Source organism: Penicillium brevicompactum (genome assembly GCF_028827555.1).
Source record: "Penicillium brevicompactum strain IBT 35665 chromosome Unknown utg000005l_segment0_segment0, whole genome shotgun sequence".
Taxonomy (NCBI): domain Eukaryota; kingdom Fungi; phylum Ascomycota; class Eurotiomycetes; order Eurotiales; family Aspergillaceae; genus Penicillium; species Penicillium brevicompactum.
In genome coordinates this window covers 3900383-3917555 of record NW_026623208.1, presented here as the reverse complement: position 1 = coordinate 3917555, position 17173 = coordinate 3900383, and the positions used below count along the sequence as shown (strand labels likewise).

Here is a 17173-nt window from a genome sequence, read left to right as displayed (position 1 = left end):
TGAGCGACCTTGACCGGGCCCTTGCCATCTTTGTAGACCTTGTAAGCAGGCAGCAACATTGTGTCAACGCCAGCCTTTTGGGAAACATCAGGATGCTGGCTTATGATGACCTTTTAAAACTTGAGGGACGTTTTTTGCCCCGACAGCTCGTCGAACAATGGATAAATAGCCTCACAGGAGTCATTCTGGGGATTCCCAGAATTTTCCAAGGTGAAGCAAATCACTGCCGGCTCTTTTCCACCGGCAGTTGCTTCGATGGCAGTGGTGAATTCCGCAAGCCTATCTCTTGTTTTAATACTTCATTTTTCGTGTGATTAAAACAACCCCGATAAACACTTACGAGGTGATATTTGTAACAGTCATTCTGAAAGTGTGTTGTTTGATTCAAGGGGTGGTTTGGAATGATGTGCGCGCAGAGAGAGATTGAACCGATGCCTCGTCCACAGCTGGGTCATATTGCGCTTTTATATCCAGATTCTTCTTGGCTCGGCATCATAGAGGACAACCATTTCCTCTCTTGAGCATCATGTACCTAATGAGTCTACATGTCGCCTGCAGAGGCGCTGTGTAACAATTCACCACACACCGCCGTCTTGGATGCTGCAGTGATGATGCAGATGCTGTAGCACGGATCTGGTTTTACTATGACCTCTAGTTATTACATGTTCAAGAAATCAGGTTACCTTGTGAAGATATATATCCTACAAAGCAGTATGCATGATTGAGGAGACTGCTCTTTTTTTCGATGCGAGAAGAGAGAAGATAGATAGCGAGCGACCGAGCTAAACCTCCAAAAAGTTGATATCATCTAGCAATGATATCATGCTGTACCTAATCAATTTACATGATTATTCCACCATTCATTGAGTTAGAAGATCTGGGGGACAATCGGAGCCGCCGAATCGAGCAGACAGTAAGATCTCAAGGTTAAATACTCCGTAGTCTCAAGTATCTCGTCACACCCCCTCAGTGCCCAATCCTGCATAAAGAGAATGCATGAAAACAATGCAGATATAAGCAGACGGGCTAGATGATCTGGAATCAGCGCGTTCATACAGTAGAATGGCTGTTTATGGAGAAATTTTAAGATCATCAATGTCAGATAACGTAATATGCTAAGTGGGGGCCAAGAGGAAGGGGATTATTTACTGCCCTGGAGCTTTCCAAGTCAGGTAGCCACAGGCTCTGAGAAATGTTTTGAACCATGCGAGACAAGGCTTGGTTGGAGACTATCAGGGAGATTAGGCATGTACCATGGAGTATTGTATTGTGGGACGAGGAGAGGAAGAGAGGAGGGGGGGGAGGCTCTCTCGATCTACGTTATCTACCATGCAGCCTGCAGGGAGCCCGACAAATCAAGCACCCGCCAGTGCTAACAGAGACCCAGGAAACTAAAAGGAAATCCCAAGCTGGGTTGATGGACTCACATTCAGACTCGATTCCTTGACTTTATACAAGCCGATGGGAGTTTGTTATCAATCGCGAGGGTAGATGGTGTATAAGCCTCCCACACCTACGGAGCCACCTCATTGGGCTCAGATCCTGATGTTCTTATAATTATATCCTTATAATTAGGCAGCATCGGTCATTTCCAATATCACCATAAAATTTTGCATTGCATTTGTGCGCATCATGTACCCACACGCTATAATTTATGCCAATGATAACTATCATAAAAAGTAAGCGATTCCACCGCCAAATCTGTCAATGTGAAAGGCAGCACTTGAACTATGTCAGCAAGATATTAATGATGTCTTCGCTACGCCTCTATCCATCGGTAAAAGGTATATGGCGTTTGGGGTTTGCAATCTTATTCGATTTCGATGTATATCTTCACTTTCTGTGTGTGCGCTGACAACCTTGAAAAGCAACGTCCGTCTCAAAACCAAGCAAGACACAATGAAATTACATATAGGTATAAGCATCATTGAAGTGTACTGATATAACAGGAGACGGCCGTATACTTGAATCCTCTCTTTTCACCCATAGCCACTCTGGCTTCTCAATTAGTGCCAGAGACAAGCCTTTTGCTCTCGGGGTCTTGCGAATTTGGGAGCTCTTCGTAATCGCATCGGCAATGACGAGCCTTCCATCGGTACAAGGCCACAAGCACATCAGTGGTAAGCAAAGCTTGGATAGCCACCGCTGTCCATGCCATACCCAGGAAACTACCTCCAGATCCAGCTGAAAAATCGGGAGCTCCGCTTTTGGTGATCAAATCGACGAACTGAGTCGATATCATGGTCGCTATGATCGAAGCAATGGTCAATAAGATGGTGCTTCCCTATAATGAGTTAGTCAGAATGATTCCAATCAGAGCAGTCATCGTGGGCAAACTCTTACCAGCAGGCTCAGAATCTGCAAATTGGAGGGAGGTAGGTCCGCTGGTGAGCCTGGGTAGCCAGGTGGTGGGTCGCTATCATCCAAGGGAGTCGGAGGCCCTGGTCTTCAGGTGTAGCGGATTGTGCTAAGACGAAGAAATAATGACAAGGCAACCACGCATGTGCCCAGTATGAACAATAGGGCCATAGCCTGGCTGGTAGGGCCCAACGCAGCAAAGTCGTCCGTCAAATAGCTGGGCCATTGGGGGTTGGAGACACCATCGGGGTTTCCGATGGAGTCAAGAATTGCTTTACCCGGATCGAAAACAGAGAGTGGATTGAGGTCCGAGCACGATTCGATGGACTTTTGAAGCGTTGTAGTTTTTGGATCATCGTTGACGATACACTCTTTTTCATAGCCATAACAATATGACATTACGTAGATACTGAAAAAGTCCGGTGCATTTTCCAGTTTTAGTTTCGATGTATCGACCTGAGAAGTTATAGGTTAGCTTTGTATCTTCCAGCTTTGATGTGGCCACCAACACTCAGTATGCTTGCATCTGGCAACATTTGTCGCGAACTGCCGGCAAACAAACATAGGAACAGCAGGATCAAAGCAACTAGAGATGCTATGTTGCCCAGAAGAGGGCGAAAATAGATCATCCTGTCACCAACTTGGGAGAAGTCTCTTGAGAGTGTTCCAGGTAACGCGAACAGTCCTGGAGACTACCTTATTTTTGAGTTTGAAGGGGCTTGGGCAGACTTTGAGACTAGGAGAATTGATTATGTAAATTGCGTGGGATCAAGAACTATCTGAGGTCTCATGTACATACTAACAGATGGAGAGAGTACATTTCAACGGAATGCCGGGAAATACATCCAGTGGAATGCGATTCGCAGTAGGGACAATAGATCCCAATTACCTGGCACAGATAAACTTCATGATGTGGGTTTCTGAGACAACGCTCTAACTTTGAGTTAGTATAATTATCTGATCATCCGCTTGTTGCTCGCTACAAACTTAATAGCTTTACTTTTACCTTCCACCAGCGTTCAACATCTTCGGACCACCGAGTCATGCAGCTTCTGTCTCATTCACATTGCTGGAGCGATGATAAATATTTGGGCAACAATGGGGCCCACCTTCAATCGAAAGCTCGGAACATGTTGATGGGCAAGTAAAATATCAACCAATTTCCACCACTGCGTCCATCCCTCGGCAGCTTTGTGGCGTTCGACATTTACAGCTTTCGTTCGATTTCGATCGATCGATGAATCGCCAAGAATGTGGACAGGCCATTTTGTGTCTCGACGCTGCATTCCATCTCGAGGGCTTGTGATACAGTATCCACCGAGATCATATGCAAAGCCCTACTGTTATCCTAAAAAAGGTTAGATTAGCGTGTTTACAGGGATCTTCGGGATGCTCCACTCTCTGTGGTATTAGACCCTTGGCACGACTATGCCCTTTGCTATGTACGGAGTACGGAGTGTTCCCTAACAGAGTACATCTTTGAAAATATATCTATTGTAGTGGGGGGACCGCGCCACTTCCTAGGGGCGGTGCTGTGGCTAATTCTGGCATCTTATGCTCGCGATCCCCTAGCTTAGCAATTCAAGGATCCTACACCTCTCGCAAGAACAGCATCTCTTTCCTATTCCGGTAGTCCTGGGGGCCTGCGTAGCTCCCCGATCCCGCCGAGCACTGAGCACCCCCGTCGTCTTGTCTGCGATGTCAGACCGCCAGCGCGCTCTTCCCACTTCACTATGTATGACGCATTTCTTCATTTCATCGTGGATCGATGTCTTCGCGTTCGCCCCGTGGCTGATTCTAGCCATCCCAAGCCCCCTCTCTAAAAGTCCGATTTTTGTGTACAAGACAATCTTCTCCTTGCAGCGTGGCACCATTGGATACCTGCGCGAATGAAAATTATTCTTGTACCACAAACATCAGCTAGCCACCCCCTCGTTGTGTTGGCCTATAGAAAAGGCGAGAAATAATGGCTAATTCATTTACTCCGTACATCACCATGGCCAATACTATTGATTTGTGCATTCTACGTAAACATCATTGAAAAGATTTAGAGGTGCAAGAGGTGCAACGAAATATGTTCCCTTTTGATTCAAGGTTTCGCACTCGCTTAGGGACCCAGGCGAGTATATTTCGCAAATTTTAAATCGCATTTTGCTGCTCAATTACTGTATGGTGATGAGCAAAGGAGGGCTATGTACATGATCATCTTATTCTATCGTTTGATAGACTGGATAAAGCTTCCAAGGTTTTTCACCAAGTAATTAGACTTCGTTTCCAAATTTGTCTGCTACCCTTCCCAAAAGGTCTCCTGCCCTCTCCACCGAAGCTTTGGGACTACCTGAGAAAGCTTTGAGAGCTCTAGCCTGAGTCACTTTAAAGAAATTGCCGATCTTGGCGAAGACCAGCAGTGAAACGTTATCTATCTTCGCGATCTACATTCTTTGCAACACCCGTCCTTTCTCATTGCCGACAACCAATCGCATTTATTCAAGCTTATTGATCATTATCCATGGATATTTCCCTTTGACCATATCTCGCCCAGACCTTGAAGTCTTCCCCTGAGGCAATTGTATCTCTAGTTCAAAGAACTCAGCATGATTTTTCATACGAATTGCCTGTGGGGGAGAAATTGGACGTTCCATATAATTCATCCTGCGTAGGGCAAACGAATAAGCGGCGCGGATGCTGGAATGCCGGAAAATGCTACACTGTGTATTTTCCGACATTCCACCACTCCCGAGGTCATCATCTGTACCGAGTACCTGGTTCACGACTATGGTGTAGGTACCCGATTGGTTAGGACAATTATGGAACCGCATGGAGAATTCACGCAACAACCTTGGAACCTGATTCATACATTGCGAAAACAAAGACTTTCTATTCTATTTACACCTGGAGTCCCAATGTGGGTATCTCAGATTCCAATATTGTGCTTTTAGTATTGAAAGTACGGCTATAGCGTACAGCAAGGCACACTGATGGAGTACGCTCCAGGCGCTTAACGTATTAAAGATTAAGGATATTGCGCAAGTCACCAGCAAATTCCAAGGTCGTGAAGAAAGGTATCATGTGTTCTTTCTATATATCGTTATTGTGTCATCATCGTAATCAAGACTCATTCCTCGCTCGAGGCCTAGAATCCAACCTAACTAACAACATTTGGAGCCCGCCTCCACAGTTTCAATGGCATGGGACCTGGGTTGAAATTGGACATTTCCTTAACCACGGGATTCCAATCAGGGTGTGGCAAAGCGAACTCAAATCTGTGAATCAATGAAGCTACAAGAACTGTTTGTTCAAGGTAGCTGATATTACGCCCAATGCAACCTCGGGCGCCGGTGCTGAATGGAATGAAGTATGGTTGAAGGGCTTTGCCTTCTTCTCCCAGCCATCTCTCTGGCTTGTAAGTGGCATTGTCTTTGAACACAGACTCCTGATGGTGCATTACGTAGGAGGAAATGCTGACTGATGTGTTTCCCGCCACGTAGTTATCGAGAATGGTCGTTCCTTCGACCGGCGTCCGACGAGGCAGACCAAAGACGATGGGAGGCATCATTCGAAGACTTTCATCAATGCATGCTCGGAGATATGGCAGATGCTTGACCTTTCCATACGGTGCGACCACCTCATCTTCCTCCAAGACATCATCGAGTTCTTCGCGGAGCTTTGCGAGACATTTTGGGTTCTTCAAGAGGAAGAACATTGTATTCCGAAGCGCAATGGCGGTTGTATCGTGCCCAGCATTCATCATGATGCTAATCTCAGCAACGATCTCGCCGAATTCCAGATTGTGAGGACTACCATTCTTGTCTGCCATGATAGCCGTGAAGAAGTCGTCCAATTTTTCGCCGCTTTCGTATCGCTTCAGTCGTGTGGTCGCGCGGTTGTAGACGATACCACCCCAATCTTCATCCAACTTCCACAGGCGCCGATGGCTGGATGAAATGATCTTGCTGATTCGGCGAAGGGTCGGGTACCAGTCATAAGCCCAGATGAGCCGGTATGACGCCGTCTGTGTAGCAGTGTGGCAGTCACGGAAAGAGACATCCTTGATCGAACCATCCTTGCACTCGGATTTGATTTTGTCGGATCCTTCATCGAGGAAACCAAGGTCTTCACTCAGTCCAATGTTGGCGATCGCGGCTGCGGTCCACAAAACGGTCCAGTTTCGATAGTCGATAGTGAGGTCTTCCTTCTTTGGATTCTGATTCGGTGGGAGTGGATCGGTGCAGCGCTTATCGAAAGCCTTGATGAGCTTTGAGCTGACCTCTGCTACCTTGAACTCCCACTCTTCGAGATTCTTGACGGCGTAAGCGCTCGATAGCACCTTTCTCTTCCGGGCGTGGTCCTTCTTGTCGACGACATCCGCAAGGTGGTAGTGACTACCTACGTTCACAGAGTAAAACAGATCCTTTGTGCAGTTGCTACCGTGGCCGTAGATATCCTTTATTGCGTTCGGGTGTGAGAATGACAGCGAGTTGGGACCGATTCGCAGAACGGGATGCTCTTTGTGGGCTTCGAGAAGGCTGCGAGAGCGGAATCCGCCATATGTTTCCCAGATCAAAGGCAGGTCAGAGATTCCGGACAGTCGATAGAAATTAGGGTATTTCCTCAGGCCCTTTGGGTCATAGAAGTAATAGGCGACAGGGTACACGATGAAGTACCCCACCACAACGAGCGCTAACGCGATTGCGTACATTGTGTGTGTGTGCCAAGGGTAATGATTTTGAAGACAAAAATGTTCTCTAGACAAGATGGTGACGACCTTGGCTTTCTGATATAGATCTTGAGGTGCTGGTATGGCCCATGTGCGCCCAAGACATAGTTCGGCGAGAATTGACCGTTTCGGTTAGCTTCGCCTGTGTGTGACCGAAACGGGAAGTGATCGACCATAATCTTGGAGATTTTGCCCGCGGATCTGTCGTCTGGCGTAGATCACGAAGGCGCGGGGTAAATAACTTCATTCAGAATGGGGTATAGGTCCAATCTCCGTGGTGATTATTGTCATCCAGCAGGTTTCGGGGTAGGATTGCGGGGTAAATTCCGTGGGGAGAGCTCCTAAGCACTGTCATGGACCCTTCAATGAGGGAACAAGCTTCCTTCCTGCTCAGTAATAAGCGATAGAAGATAGATAACTCAAAGCTAGAGGTTCTCGGCACAAATTTGAGTGAATGACCAACTACAATAAACACCACATGTGGGCAAAAGAGGGAGCTAAAGCCCGAGAAAGGCTTCCCACTTTGGGGAAGAGCTAGACACAAGACAACAACCGGGATCCGGTCTCCGTGGGCACTTCACCGGCACAAAGGTCGCTGCGGTTTATTCACCTGGGCCGGGAGATCAGATTGAGTTCAGGCGGGTAGGTGGCATAATTCACACATATCAGACTGCCGATCGTTATTTTTGTTCTCTGCGCCTAGTGAGAGCCCTGAAGGGCTGGATCTGACTGAAGCTACGTCACCCATGAAGTACTCCGTGCCTGTGACACTGTCAAGAAAGTTGAAAGCACAGCTTCAACCCCACAAAGGTCCCCCAGCGCTGTGGTGGAGGTGAGATTAAAGTTGGTGGATCCGAGCGGGAAAAATTACCTAATTTCAACTGGGCAATTCTCCCCGGCGGCAATTGAAAACAACACATTGAGACGTGCAGGATTTGGAGACTTCGATTCCCTTAAATTGCATCATTTCCGATGTGGGCTGTGACATGAATCCACTGGAGCTCCTGTGAATGCAAGAGGTTATATTTTAAAGTAGAGACGTGTCCCGCGGAGGGGTTCCAAATATATTTTCACCTAACATTCCAGTCGTGTGTTAACGAAAACTTTCTGATCGTCTCCTTGTCAAGTAAAAATATACACCATGGCATCTGTTCTTCGCTTCCGCACAGTTTGGGGCATCAGTCCCGGCAACAACTACGAGAATTGGGCGAAATGGTTCCCAACTCTCAAGGCCCAGGGATATGGTTAGTTCTCCGCGAAGCGAAACCACCCTGACACACTCTCACTAACTTCCTTGTGCGCTTTTTCAGCTGGAGTTGAGGTGGACTTCACAGATTTGAGCGATCTTCCTTCCATTCGCCGCCTCGCCGACGAGGCTGGACTGGAAATCAGTGTTCTGTGAGTTTTGCCGTCCAGGTTTAGCGACGACTCCGAGGGGACAGTCACTGACATGATCTCAGTATCCACGCGCAATGGCCCTCATACGCAGGCCCCAAGCCCACCGGTTCGACTCCGCAAGAGATTCTAAAGTCATACCGAAGCAAGCTTGAGATCGCCCAAACTCTAAAGCCATATAAGATCAATGCTCATTCTGGAAAGTGAGTGGCAATGTCACAACTTGAAATTATCTATCACATCGCTGATGAAAACAGTGAGCGATGGACGGTTGATGAAGCTGTCGAATTTTACAGTGGCACCCTCGACGTCGATGCCGAGTTGGGACTTGCCGGCAAGGTGTGCCACGAGACGCACAGAAACACAGCCTTTTACCACCCCGAACCCACTGCATTGATCTTGAAACGAGTACCTCAATTGAAAATCACAGCTGATTTCTCCCATTTCGTGGTTGTCTGCGAGCGTCTCTTGGATATATACGAAGAAGACAAGTCAGCAATCCACACTATCATTCCCCATGTGGGCCACATTCACGCAAGAATGGGCACTACACAAGCTTCGCAATGCCCGGATCCTACGCATGAGACTTTCAAGGAAGAAAGAAGGTACTTCGAATCCGTCTGGAAACAGATCATCGATGTCACTGCTACTGCATTGGAGCCTATCACATTTGTTCCTGAGTACGGGTAAGTCACCGAACCCTACCCAGTATCGCGACATTCCTCTACAGTCCCCATCTGTCATACACATACTGATAAAATCATGATGCTCCTTTAGGCCCTTCCCGTACCACTCCTACAACGCCCAGAGGACCTTCTCCGAAGTTGCTGACAGCGAAGGAGCTCGACTGCACCCACTCTTTGAAAGCCATGCTAAGGCTGCGGTGGCATCTCGTCAATAAAATGGGTCTGCAAAGGATTAATTGGACTAGACAAACTTTTGAACGCTTCTCTAGACACATATTTAAATTTCATGGCTTACGGATGAGCCTTTTCCCAGCCATTGGAAACAATGAGTCCACAACAAACGCACCACAAGACTCTTGATTGGCTACATGCAAAACATAGAATACTAGTTGGGATGCTTACTGGCAATATCATACACTCAACCAACGTATCACGATAATTGACTGTTTGGGATTGAGGAGGAGCGTGGCTATGGCTATGCGGAAAGGCAAGGAGAGCAAGTCCTGTGTGGAATGCTTCAACTCACACGGAATGTACACCAGGGGAACCTTGGAAGGCAAAGAAAAACCCAGAGCCATCGCGGCAGTGAATACCCATACACCTGGCAGGGTCTCACAAGACATACGTGGTATCTCTTGGAAACCTGAAGTCAACAAACTTGAGGTGTGGAATCCTATCATGGAGCTAGGTACAGTCCTTAAAGTACGTAGTTGTATCCAACTGAAAATACAGTGCAAAAGTCTATTTCATGACGATATGAATAGTTAGGGATAGAAGCCTCAGTGTCGCGCTTACGCGTGGCCAAAAAGACGACGATAGTTGCGTATACACAGGCGTAGTTATGTATTCGCTTAATCCCATATTTCGATTGGTAACGGAAGAGAGCTATCAACTTCGGGACCTTTTTCTAACTGTCTTTCTAACTGTCCATCCAAGGTTCCAACTAATTGTCAAATCATCATTATTGGTCGAAAAATTGAAGTCTTGGCGAAGCCGTGAACAGAGGATTAGGGATTGGGGATTCCAGGTTGACCCTAAGCGAATTCGAGATCAAACACACAGTTCCGTGGTCCTTTAGACCAGACCTCTTAAGCCTCCTGCCCCCTTGATGCCAACGGTTTGGAATTCCTCATTGCCTTTCCATAACCCCTCTCAAAGACCTCACGGATCTCCTCAAGCTGCAAGCCAGATACTTCCGGGTAAAAGAAATATATCCAAATCCACCCAAGACCACAGAGAGCAGCATAGAACCCGAAAGTACCCGATGGCGTCAAGGACTTCATCATCGACAAGAACGTGCTGGACACAATGACATTACTCGCCCACGTAGAGCACGACATCCACATCGTACCCATAGACCGCACCTCAAGAGGGAAGAAATCCGCGCTCATCCATGCCGTATTGCCGACAGAAACACCGTAGAAAATCACAAACCACAACAGGAACACGAGAATAACTATGGCTTGGGGAGGAGTCCCGCCAACGATAACTTCAAGGGTCTCAGTGTCGACTGGAAGGAAAGCGAATGCGACTGTAACGGCAATCAAACCAGCGCACATTCCCCATGAGGTGTAGAGAAGCAGTCGCCGACGACCGAGACGATCGACGAGCATGACGTTCACAAAAGCCATGACGAGATTGGGAGCTGCGACGATTAATCCGACGGCAACAGGGTTGCTAAATCCGACCATGGCGAACAGTGTTGATGAATAATACATCAAGGTATTGAACCCTGACATCTGAGAGAAAACCATCAATCCACAGGCGCTAAACAATGCGCGCATGTTGGCTGGAACACGATGAAGTTGGACGATTTTGCTCCATTTGCTTTCATTGTCATTCATCTGACGCGCTTCATCGCATGCGTCCTGAATTGTGCCCAGAATGTATTCAATCTGTGATTCTGTAGCGTGTCCGTATATCTTCCGCAGAACACCCCTTGCTTCATCGGAATGGCCTTGGTAAACCAATTGTCGTGGTGAGGGGGGACATAACGGAAGCAAAATTGCAAGGATGATGGACGGAATACCACCGAGGCCGACCATATACCGCCAGCCGTGATCGACAGAAGCAAATGCCGCACCGAGAGCGTACGAAAGAACTTGGCCACCTGTGATACAGATGTTGTTTAAACCAATCAGTCGGCCTCGCGCCTGCGCTGGGGCCAGCTCCGCTACGTAAAGAGGCACGATCATCGCGGCAGAGCCAACACCTAGACCGACGACAAAGCGGCCTACTGCCATTTGAGCAATTGTATAGGCGGAGGCTTGCAGGGGCTGCGCCGACGGTGAAAAGGAAGCAGCCGATGTAGATAGGAGTTTTGCGGCCGAACTATCATTTTTGGATGAGCGTGTGTCTCGGGAGTCCCACGGAGAGTGGAAGTTGCATACCTTGTCGGCTGTCAGACCAGCGAATATGGCTCCAAAGAAAGCACCACCTGAGCAAAGAGATGTAATCATCTCTTTCTCACTGTGGGACGGCGCTCGTCCATTCAAGTCGTTTCCGATGTAGACTAATACCGCAGAGATGATACCGGTGTCATATCTGGATTTGTATTAGTGATTTCGCTTGAAAACCGAAAGGCAAAATGTACCCAAACAGCAGACCTGCAATGGAGGCAGTAGTAGCCACCATCCAGACAAACCATCCTAGAGGGATGGAGTTGATGTCTTCCACCTCTCTGGGTAGTTGTTTACCCGTGGAGGCTGACTCAATGTGGTCTGTTGATGTACCCAATGGCTTGTCCATGGTAATGATTTGTTTGAGAAAGAAAGGGAATAGATAGTTCGACAACCCCGAGCTGGGTTTGGGTGAAACGAAAATCATCCATTCTCTCTCCCAGTATGAGATTATATAGAGTTGCGCTGTAGTAGAATGACAACTCGGGCACAATCCGTGTGCGTCATTGGACAGAAGGTGTGGAGACTTGACCCCAGACGGCGAAGAGCTCTAGATGCGGGGAAGAACAAGGCAGCCAGTATACCCCGGGGCTTCGCAAGTGTGGGAGCACACCCACCGGGTAGCCGGTTTGGTTAGGGCACGCCGGCTGCTGCCATGTTGAAAAAGCGATGATTCAATAGGTCAACGGCCCGGGCACACTTGCCCATCCTGACACGACTCCACTTCGGCAACAGCTAGAGAGGCTCGGCATCAGTATTTTGATTGGCGTTTCTCGGACGTACATGCCACAATATGGTCTGGGTAGTTTTGAAGACTATCAATGATGAAATCAGCAAATTCATCGTGGTAGCATGAATCAGGATAATGCAGACTTTCAATGCATCATGAGTAAACAGACCAGGTGATAGGATCCAATGCTTTATGCCAAGAATTTGCTATCTGAAAGTAACAAAATGAGTTATTTTTTGGAAACAAGACAGTCGTACTTTGCTTGTTGAGCACAACATGCTGTTATCTGACGAGTTCCAACGCAGTCTCACGCCGCTTCAGTATTGATTGCATCATAGACTTGACATTGAGGCATTCTTAAATGTCGCCCAGCCCAAAGAATGACCAAATCCGGCTTTCTTGAGCATCAAGAAGATGTCTTCCAGCACAAGTAGCTTCATGGACTCTATTTTACCACATTGCCGTACGCCTTTACCGTCACCATATTGCTGGACGCCATTCTATCTGCCAAAAACCCCCCAATCGCCTTGTCCTCATGTAGACTTGAGCTTCCAATGCTTAATTTTCCACAGTCCGTCTTCATGATCCTTGATGAGGTCCAGCCAGTAGAGGGAGCCGACAAGGATAGGGACAGTACCCGGCTCCATGCCCTCTCCGTCGCGGTAGTGTTGAGCCAGAGCTGAGCATGTTACTTCAGCCTTCGAGTCCTCCTCCAGTATGTTTATACGCATGTTGGTGACAAAGTGAGTCGTGTCTAGCTTGGAAACAGGGTCGTAGCATTGAGCGGTTATAGCCTCGAGGCCATTCATAACGGTGCCATTGAGTTCAAGTATGGCATCGATGGTGAGTGAAGACTTGAATAGAGACTCGTCTTGTAAGTCAAAGGAGAGCACACCGCGGTAAACAGCATCGGCGATGGCCTCGCGACCGTTGAGATCGGGTTTGAGTGTGATGGGAAGGGACGGGATGGACATCGCGACGGGTTAAGATGGACGGTGCAGGGTTGGAGTCTGGATGAGTACGAGCTTGACACTGCTTCCACCTTGGTTATGTAGACCAGCTTTGGCCATACATCAAGAATTCATCGAATCCATCACTATCTTACCTCCGGTGTGGTATCTCCGGTGTGGTATCTCCGGTTGGTGGCGTCGGCGGGGATAAGGCATGGGTGGATCGTGGGCTCATTTGGTGCCAAGTGATGCTAAGCTTTTCATTTGATGAAATGGCATGGAGCAAGCGATGGTGCAACCCTGGAAGTCTTCGGACGCGAATCCAGGCAATTACCGGAGTTATGCCGGAGTTAACATCCAAGGATTCGAGTTGCTCCCGGCCCGTGCGGATTGTGCCGGATTTTGGCCTTATTTTCAAGGTGAAAAGTACTGTACAGAGTATAAATACGGAAGAAACATATGAAAAAGCGAAAAAAGAAGAACAAAGAGCAAAGAGGAAGTCGAGCCCGAGATAAAAATATTCCACCGTCGAGAGTCGTGAACCCGACGGACATATATTTTGTGAATAATGCCACGAGGCAGGTCAGTCCAGCTGATGCAGGTTTTTACCGCACCGCTAGGCCATCCCACCTCTGACAATATACTCATACCCTTACTGGCTTCTTCATGTTGCTTTGTTACCCGATTAGGAAGCTTCCCGGACCCGAGGCCGCCTTTATGCTCCTTTATCTCGGCACCCAAGGCCCATAAGCCGGCGAGGAGATCATTTACAGACAATAAAGGACGTTCGACTGATTATTTTGCCGCGACTTGAGAAACATGTCTCAATTCATTGTGTAGTGTTGTTCCTCGTCCCATGACAACATGCATCATCGAAAGTACCCAACCACGGGCATTTTGACTACACTGGTAGCTGATGGCTGGCTAAGGTGAGTGCCAACAGTGGCCAAGCGCCGACGAGGTTTCGACAGAAGATCGAGATCAAGGAATATGAGGCAAATTCAAGTGTCTCATTCACTAATCCTGCGGGCAGTCCTTCCGTACTAGGTAATCTTCAAGTGCGGAGTATGGGGCGATTGCTCAATTCCCATAACGAGAAGGAGGCGCCGCGTCTCTTAGCCTTGATCGACCTCTTCTGAGATCGTGAATGATTGAACTCAATAGAAAGCTGAACTTGTTCGACTTGGAGACCACAAGCAAGCGACATTTGGCTCAACCGACAACGTGTTGACTGTCGTGCCCCTATGACTCGGATTTACCCATCATTGGGCTAGCAACGATTCCAGATCAGCCCCCAACATCGGTTTGCTAGTGCTTCCTCGCAGTAGGCTTCGAATGACTTTGTTCTCTGTTTCATCCCCATGACTTTATTGATCGTGTCCGTTTGATCAACTTCCTTCTTCTTAAACGGGAATCGTTCTTTCAGCAGCTTCGAAAGTGCTTCAAAGTCAAGTTGGTCTTTGATGTCCGACCTATCGGCGAAATCCGCTGCCGCGCCAGTTAATCCTCCTCGGAGGGTTGTTCCTCTAGCTTCGGCTAGCTCGACAAGGTCTAGGCCTCGGCCCGCCCAGTAAAACTTGCACTTCGAGATGTACACATCGACTACTTCTCCTTCGGATTTGCCAGGAAAAGAGACTCAAATAGGAACTCTGGGTTAGACTATATCCAATCGCCATTTGTACCGCCTGCGAATGATGGTCCCGCTGAAACGCTTCGAGGGGTAGCATTGTTCTGGCGAGCTCAGTGAGCCTAATGATCAACATCAACAACGCATATCCATACTTGCTACTAATAGATATGCAGCGCCCTAATTCAACGATGACTAAGTCGTTTTGATAGTCCTGGAGCCTTGCAACATTTGAAACATTTCGGTTCAGCACAGCCAGCCAAGAAGTTCCAGAGAACACACGGTCAATCATCGGAGCGGCAGATTGCCCTAAATTGACACTCGTGGGGACATCTCTCGGTCAGTCGAGCGATGGATAGACCAGACATCTGGGACCACGCCTCCAAAGTAGGAGCCAGGATTGTGCATTCCAATCGATATGAGCATCTGCTGCAACAACTTCAGCTTTTGCTTGTGTGCATCCGCTGAGATACAGGAGCAGATCAGGACACTCTATCCGTAGGTTTCGCCCCAATCCAATCCAATTTTTTTCAATAATAAGATACGACTGATGTTGCCCCAACCAACAAGTCTTTCGTTGTCAAGAACTAACTCGGAGCACAATTTCCCCGGGCCCCGCTTCCGGCCCTGGGGCCCCGCGCGGTGACTCAGCTTCGGCTCACATCCGAGCTTCATCAAGTGGTTTAAATTGCCTCCACGCTTGGATATTGGCAGGTGTTGGCTCAAAGAGTCTTTTGTCGCGTGAAGTATCAAACACTTGATTTGTTGACTCAAGGCGAACACAGACAATGTCACAACCTAGTGAGCGGGTAGGATGGATAGGTATTGACGACCACACACTCCATGCCTCATTAGTGGCTAACAGCGACCAGGGCTTGGCAGTATGGGCTTGGCGATGGCTGGGAACGTTCAGAAGTATATCCAACGGGAAGGAAAGCCAGCATTGAACATTTGGAATCGAACGGCATCGCGCGGCGAACCTCTCGTGGCGCTCGGGGCGGTTTCATGCGAGTCAATTGCCCAGCTTGTCGCTGAATGTGATATTGTGTTCATATCAGTGAGTATGGCTCTGTTGATTGTGATCTCGAATTATCACCAATTGAATTCTCGAGCTGTGGTGTCGTACCAATGAGCCTGTGCTGACACCAAGACAAGACCAGTGACGATGCCGCTTTAGTTGACATTGTAGATCAAGCGTTGAGTGTTTTGGATCTCGCTGGGAAGATCTTCGTGGATACAACCACTGTTCATCCTAACACGACCAAAGAAACCAGCAGCAGGCTAACCGGGCGAAATGCGGCCCTCATTGCCGGTAAGTCCCGATCAAGTTTTCATCCTTCAGCTTTTAATGTATAGCGTCCAGCACCGGTGTTTGGAGCCACGCCGGCGGCACAGAGTGGCTCGGTTCTGATGGCTATGAGCGGGCCAAGTGATGCTGTCGCAAGAGTTGCGCCGTTCGGAAAAGGTGTCATCGCACGGGATGTAATGATCGTCTCTGATCAGCCGGAGAAAGCGACTCTTTTGAAGACGCTAGGGTGAGATAAACCTCCATGTTCTGTAAGATCTCAGTACTGACTGAAATGTTTCAGCAACTTCATTGTTGCCGGAACAATGGAAATCATCGGAGAAGCCCAGGTGCTAGCTGAAAAGAGTGATCTCGGCAGCGATACGCTTGAGCAATTGCTCGCGTTGAACTTCCCAGGCCTGGCACATTCCTCCTCTACTCGCATGACACAGGGTGTCTATGTCCCTGCGAAAGGTAAGATCTCCAGCCCCTCCCAATGAAACTCCCCACTCACACCATTATTTAGGCGAGTCTCCTTGGTCCAGTTTGAATCTCGGGATCAAAGATGTCCAGCATGGAATCACCGCTGCAGAGGATGTGGGCACGCGACTGAAGGTTGCGGAGGTGGCATTGGAGAACATGGTGCGAGCCAAGGCCTTTTCGGAAGCGCAAGGCGATCAAAACTTGGATTCATCTGCTGGGTATGGCATCATTCGTCAAGATGCGGGACTTGATTTTGAGAACGCGTTTGTGAAAAAGAGAGATGCCGACAATTGAATGGTTTGAGAGAGAAATACATTGCGCGACGTGAAAACACGTGTTTGAAACGCGTTTATGCGCCTTGGCATCAACCTGCTCTTCACTTGTACTTTTTTCCCACTCTTGAATCCTCATATCGTTTGATGCTTTTCAACGCAGGTCTCTGGTGTTATTCCCGGGCGCTCGGGTCTTTTGGGCGCATTCAGTATCGCCTGCAAAATCTCCTCTTTCGTTTGAATGGCAATATTATCCTGATACCACGAGAGC

General features: G+C 48.2%; 7 protein-coding genes across 7 annotated transcripts; 2 read left to right on the top strand and 5 right to left on the bottom strand.

Moving 5' to 3' along the window:
• Positions 1-113: 113 nt before the first annotated feature.
• Positions 114-363, bottom strand: N7506_007338 (uncharacterized protein; the record flags this gene model as incomplete). Its single annotated transcript, XM_056956631.1, has 2 exons — positions 114-279; positions 341-363. 2 exons carry the CDS (start codon positions 361-363, stop codon positions 114-116), a joined length of 189 nt encoding a protein of 62 aa, XP_056810965.1.
• Positions 364-2002: 1639 nt separating this feature from the next.
• On the bottom strand, positions 2003-2894 carry N7506_007337 (uncharacterized protein; the record flags this gene model as incomplete). Its single annotated transcript, XM_056956630.1, has 4 exons — positions 2003-2284; positions 2344-2446; positions 2519-2814; positions 2868-2894. The coding sequence occupies 4 exons, from the start codon at positions 2892-2894 to the stop codon at positions 2003-2005; spliced, it is 708 nt and encodes a 235-aa protein (XP_056810964.1).
• Positions 2895-5503: 2609 nt separating this feature from the next.
• On the bottom strand, positions 5504-7057 carry N7506_007336 (cytochrome P450; the record flags this gene model as incomplete). Its single annotated transcript, XM_056956629.1, has 1 exon — positions 5504-7057. One exon carries the CDS (start codon positions 7055-7057, stop codon positions 5504-5506), a length of 1554 nt encoding a protein of 517 aa, XP_056810963.1.
• A 1159-nt stretch (positions 7058-8216) lies between these two features.
• Positions 8217-9371, top strand: N7506_007335 (sugar phosphate isomerase/epimerase family protein; the record flags this gene model as incomplete). Its single annotated transcript, XM_056956628.1, has 5 exons — positions 8217-8319; positions 8386-8473; positions 8536-8673; positions 8728-9156; positions 9248-9371. The coding sequence occupies 5 exons, from the start codon at positions 8217-8219 to the stop codon at positions 9369-9371; spliced, it is 882 nt and encodes a 293-aa protein (XP_056810962.1).
• Positions 9372-10244: 873 nt separating this feature from the next.
• Positions 10245-11904, bottom strand: N7506_007334 (uncharacterized protein; the record flags this gene model as incomplete). The annotated part of the gene is made up of 2 exons (XM_056956627.1): positions 10245-11700; positions 11750-11904. The coding sequence occupies 2 exons, from the start codon at positions 11902-11904 to the stop codon at positions 10245-10247; spliced, it is 1611 nt and encodes a 536-aa protein (XP_056810961.1).
• A 914-nt stretch (positions 11905-12818) lies between these two features.
• On the bottom strand, positions 12819-13259 carry N7506_007333 (nuclear transport factor 2 family protein; the record flags this gene model as incomplete). The annotated part of the gene is made up of 1 exon (XM_056956626.1): positions 12819-13259. One exon carries the CDS (start codon positions 13257-13259, stop codon positions 12819-12821), a length of 441 nt encoding a protein of 146 aa, XP_056810960.1.
• A 2391-nt stretch (positions 13260-15650) lies between these two features.
• On the top strand, positions 15651-16924 carry N7506_007332 (NAD(P)-dependent oxidoreductase; the record flags this gene model as incomplete). Its single annotated transcript, XM_056956625.1, has 6 exons — positions 15651-15663; positions 15735-15919; positions 16018-16174; positions 16226-16397; positions 16452-16621; positions 16674-16924. 6 exons carry the CDS (start codon positions 15651-15653, stop codon positions 16922-16924), a joined length of 948 nt encoding a protein of 315 aa, XP_056810959.1.
• Between the last annotated feature and the right edge of the window lie 249 nt (positions 16925-17173).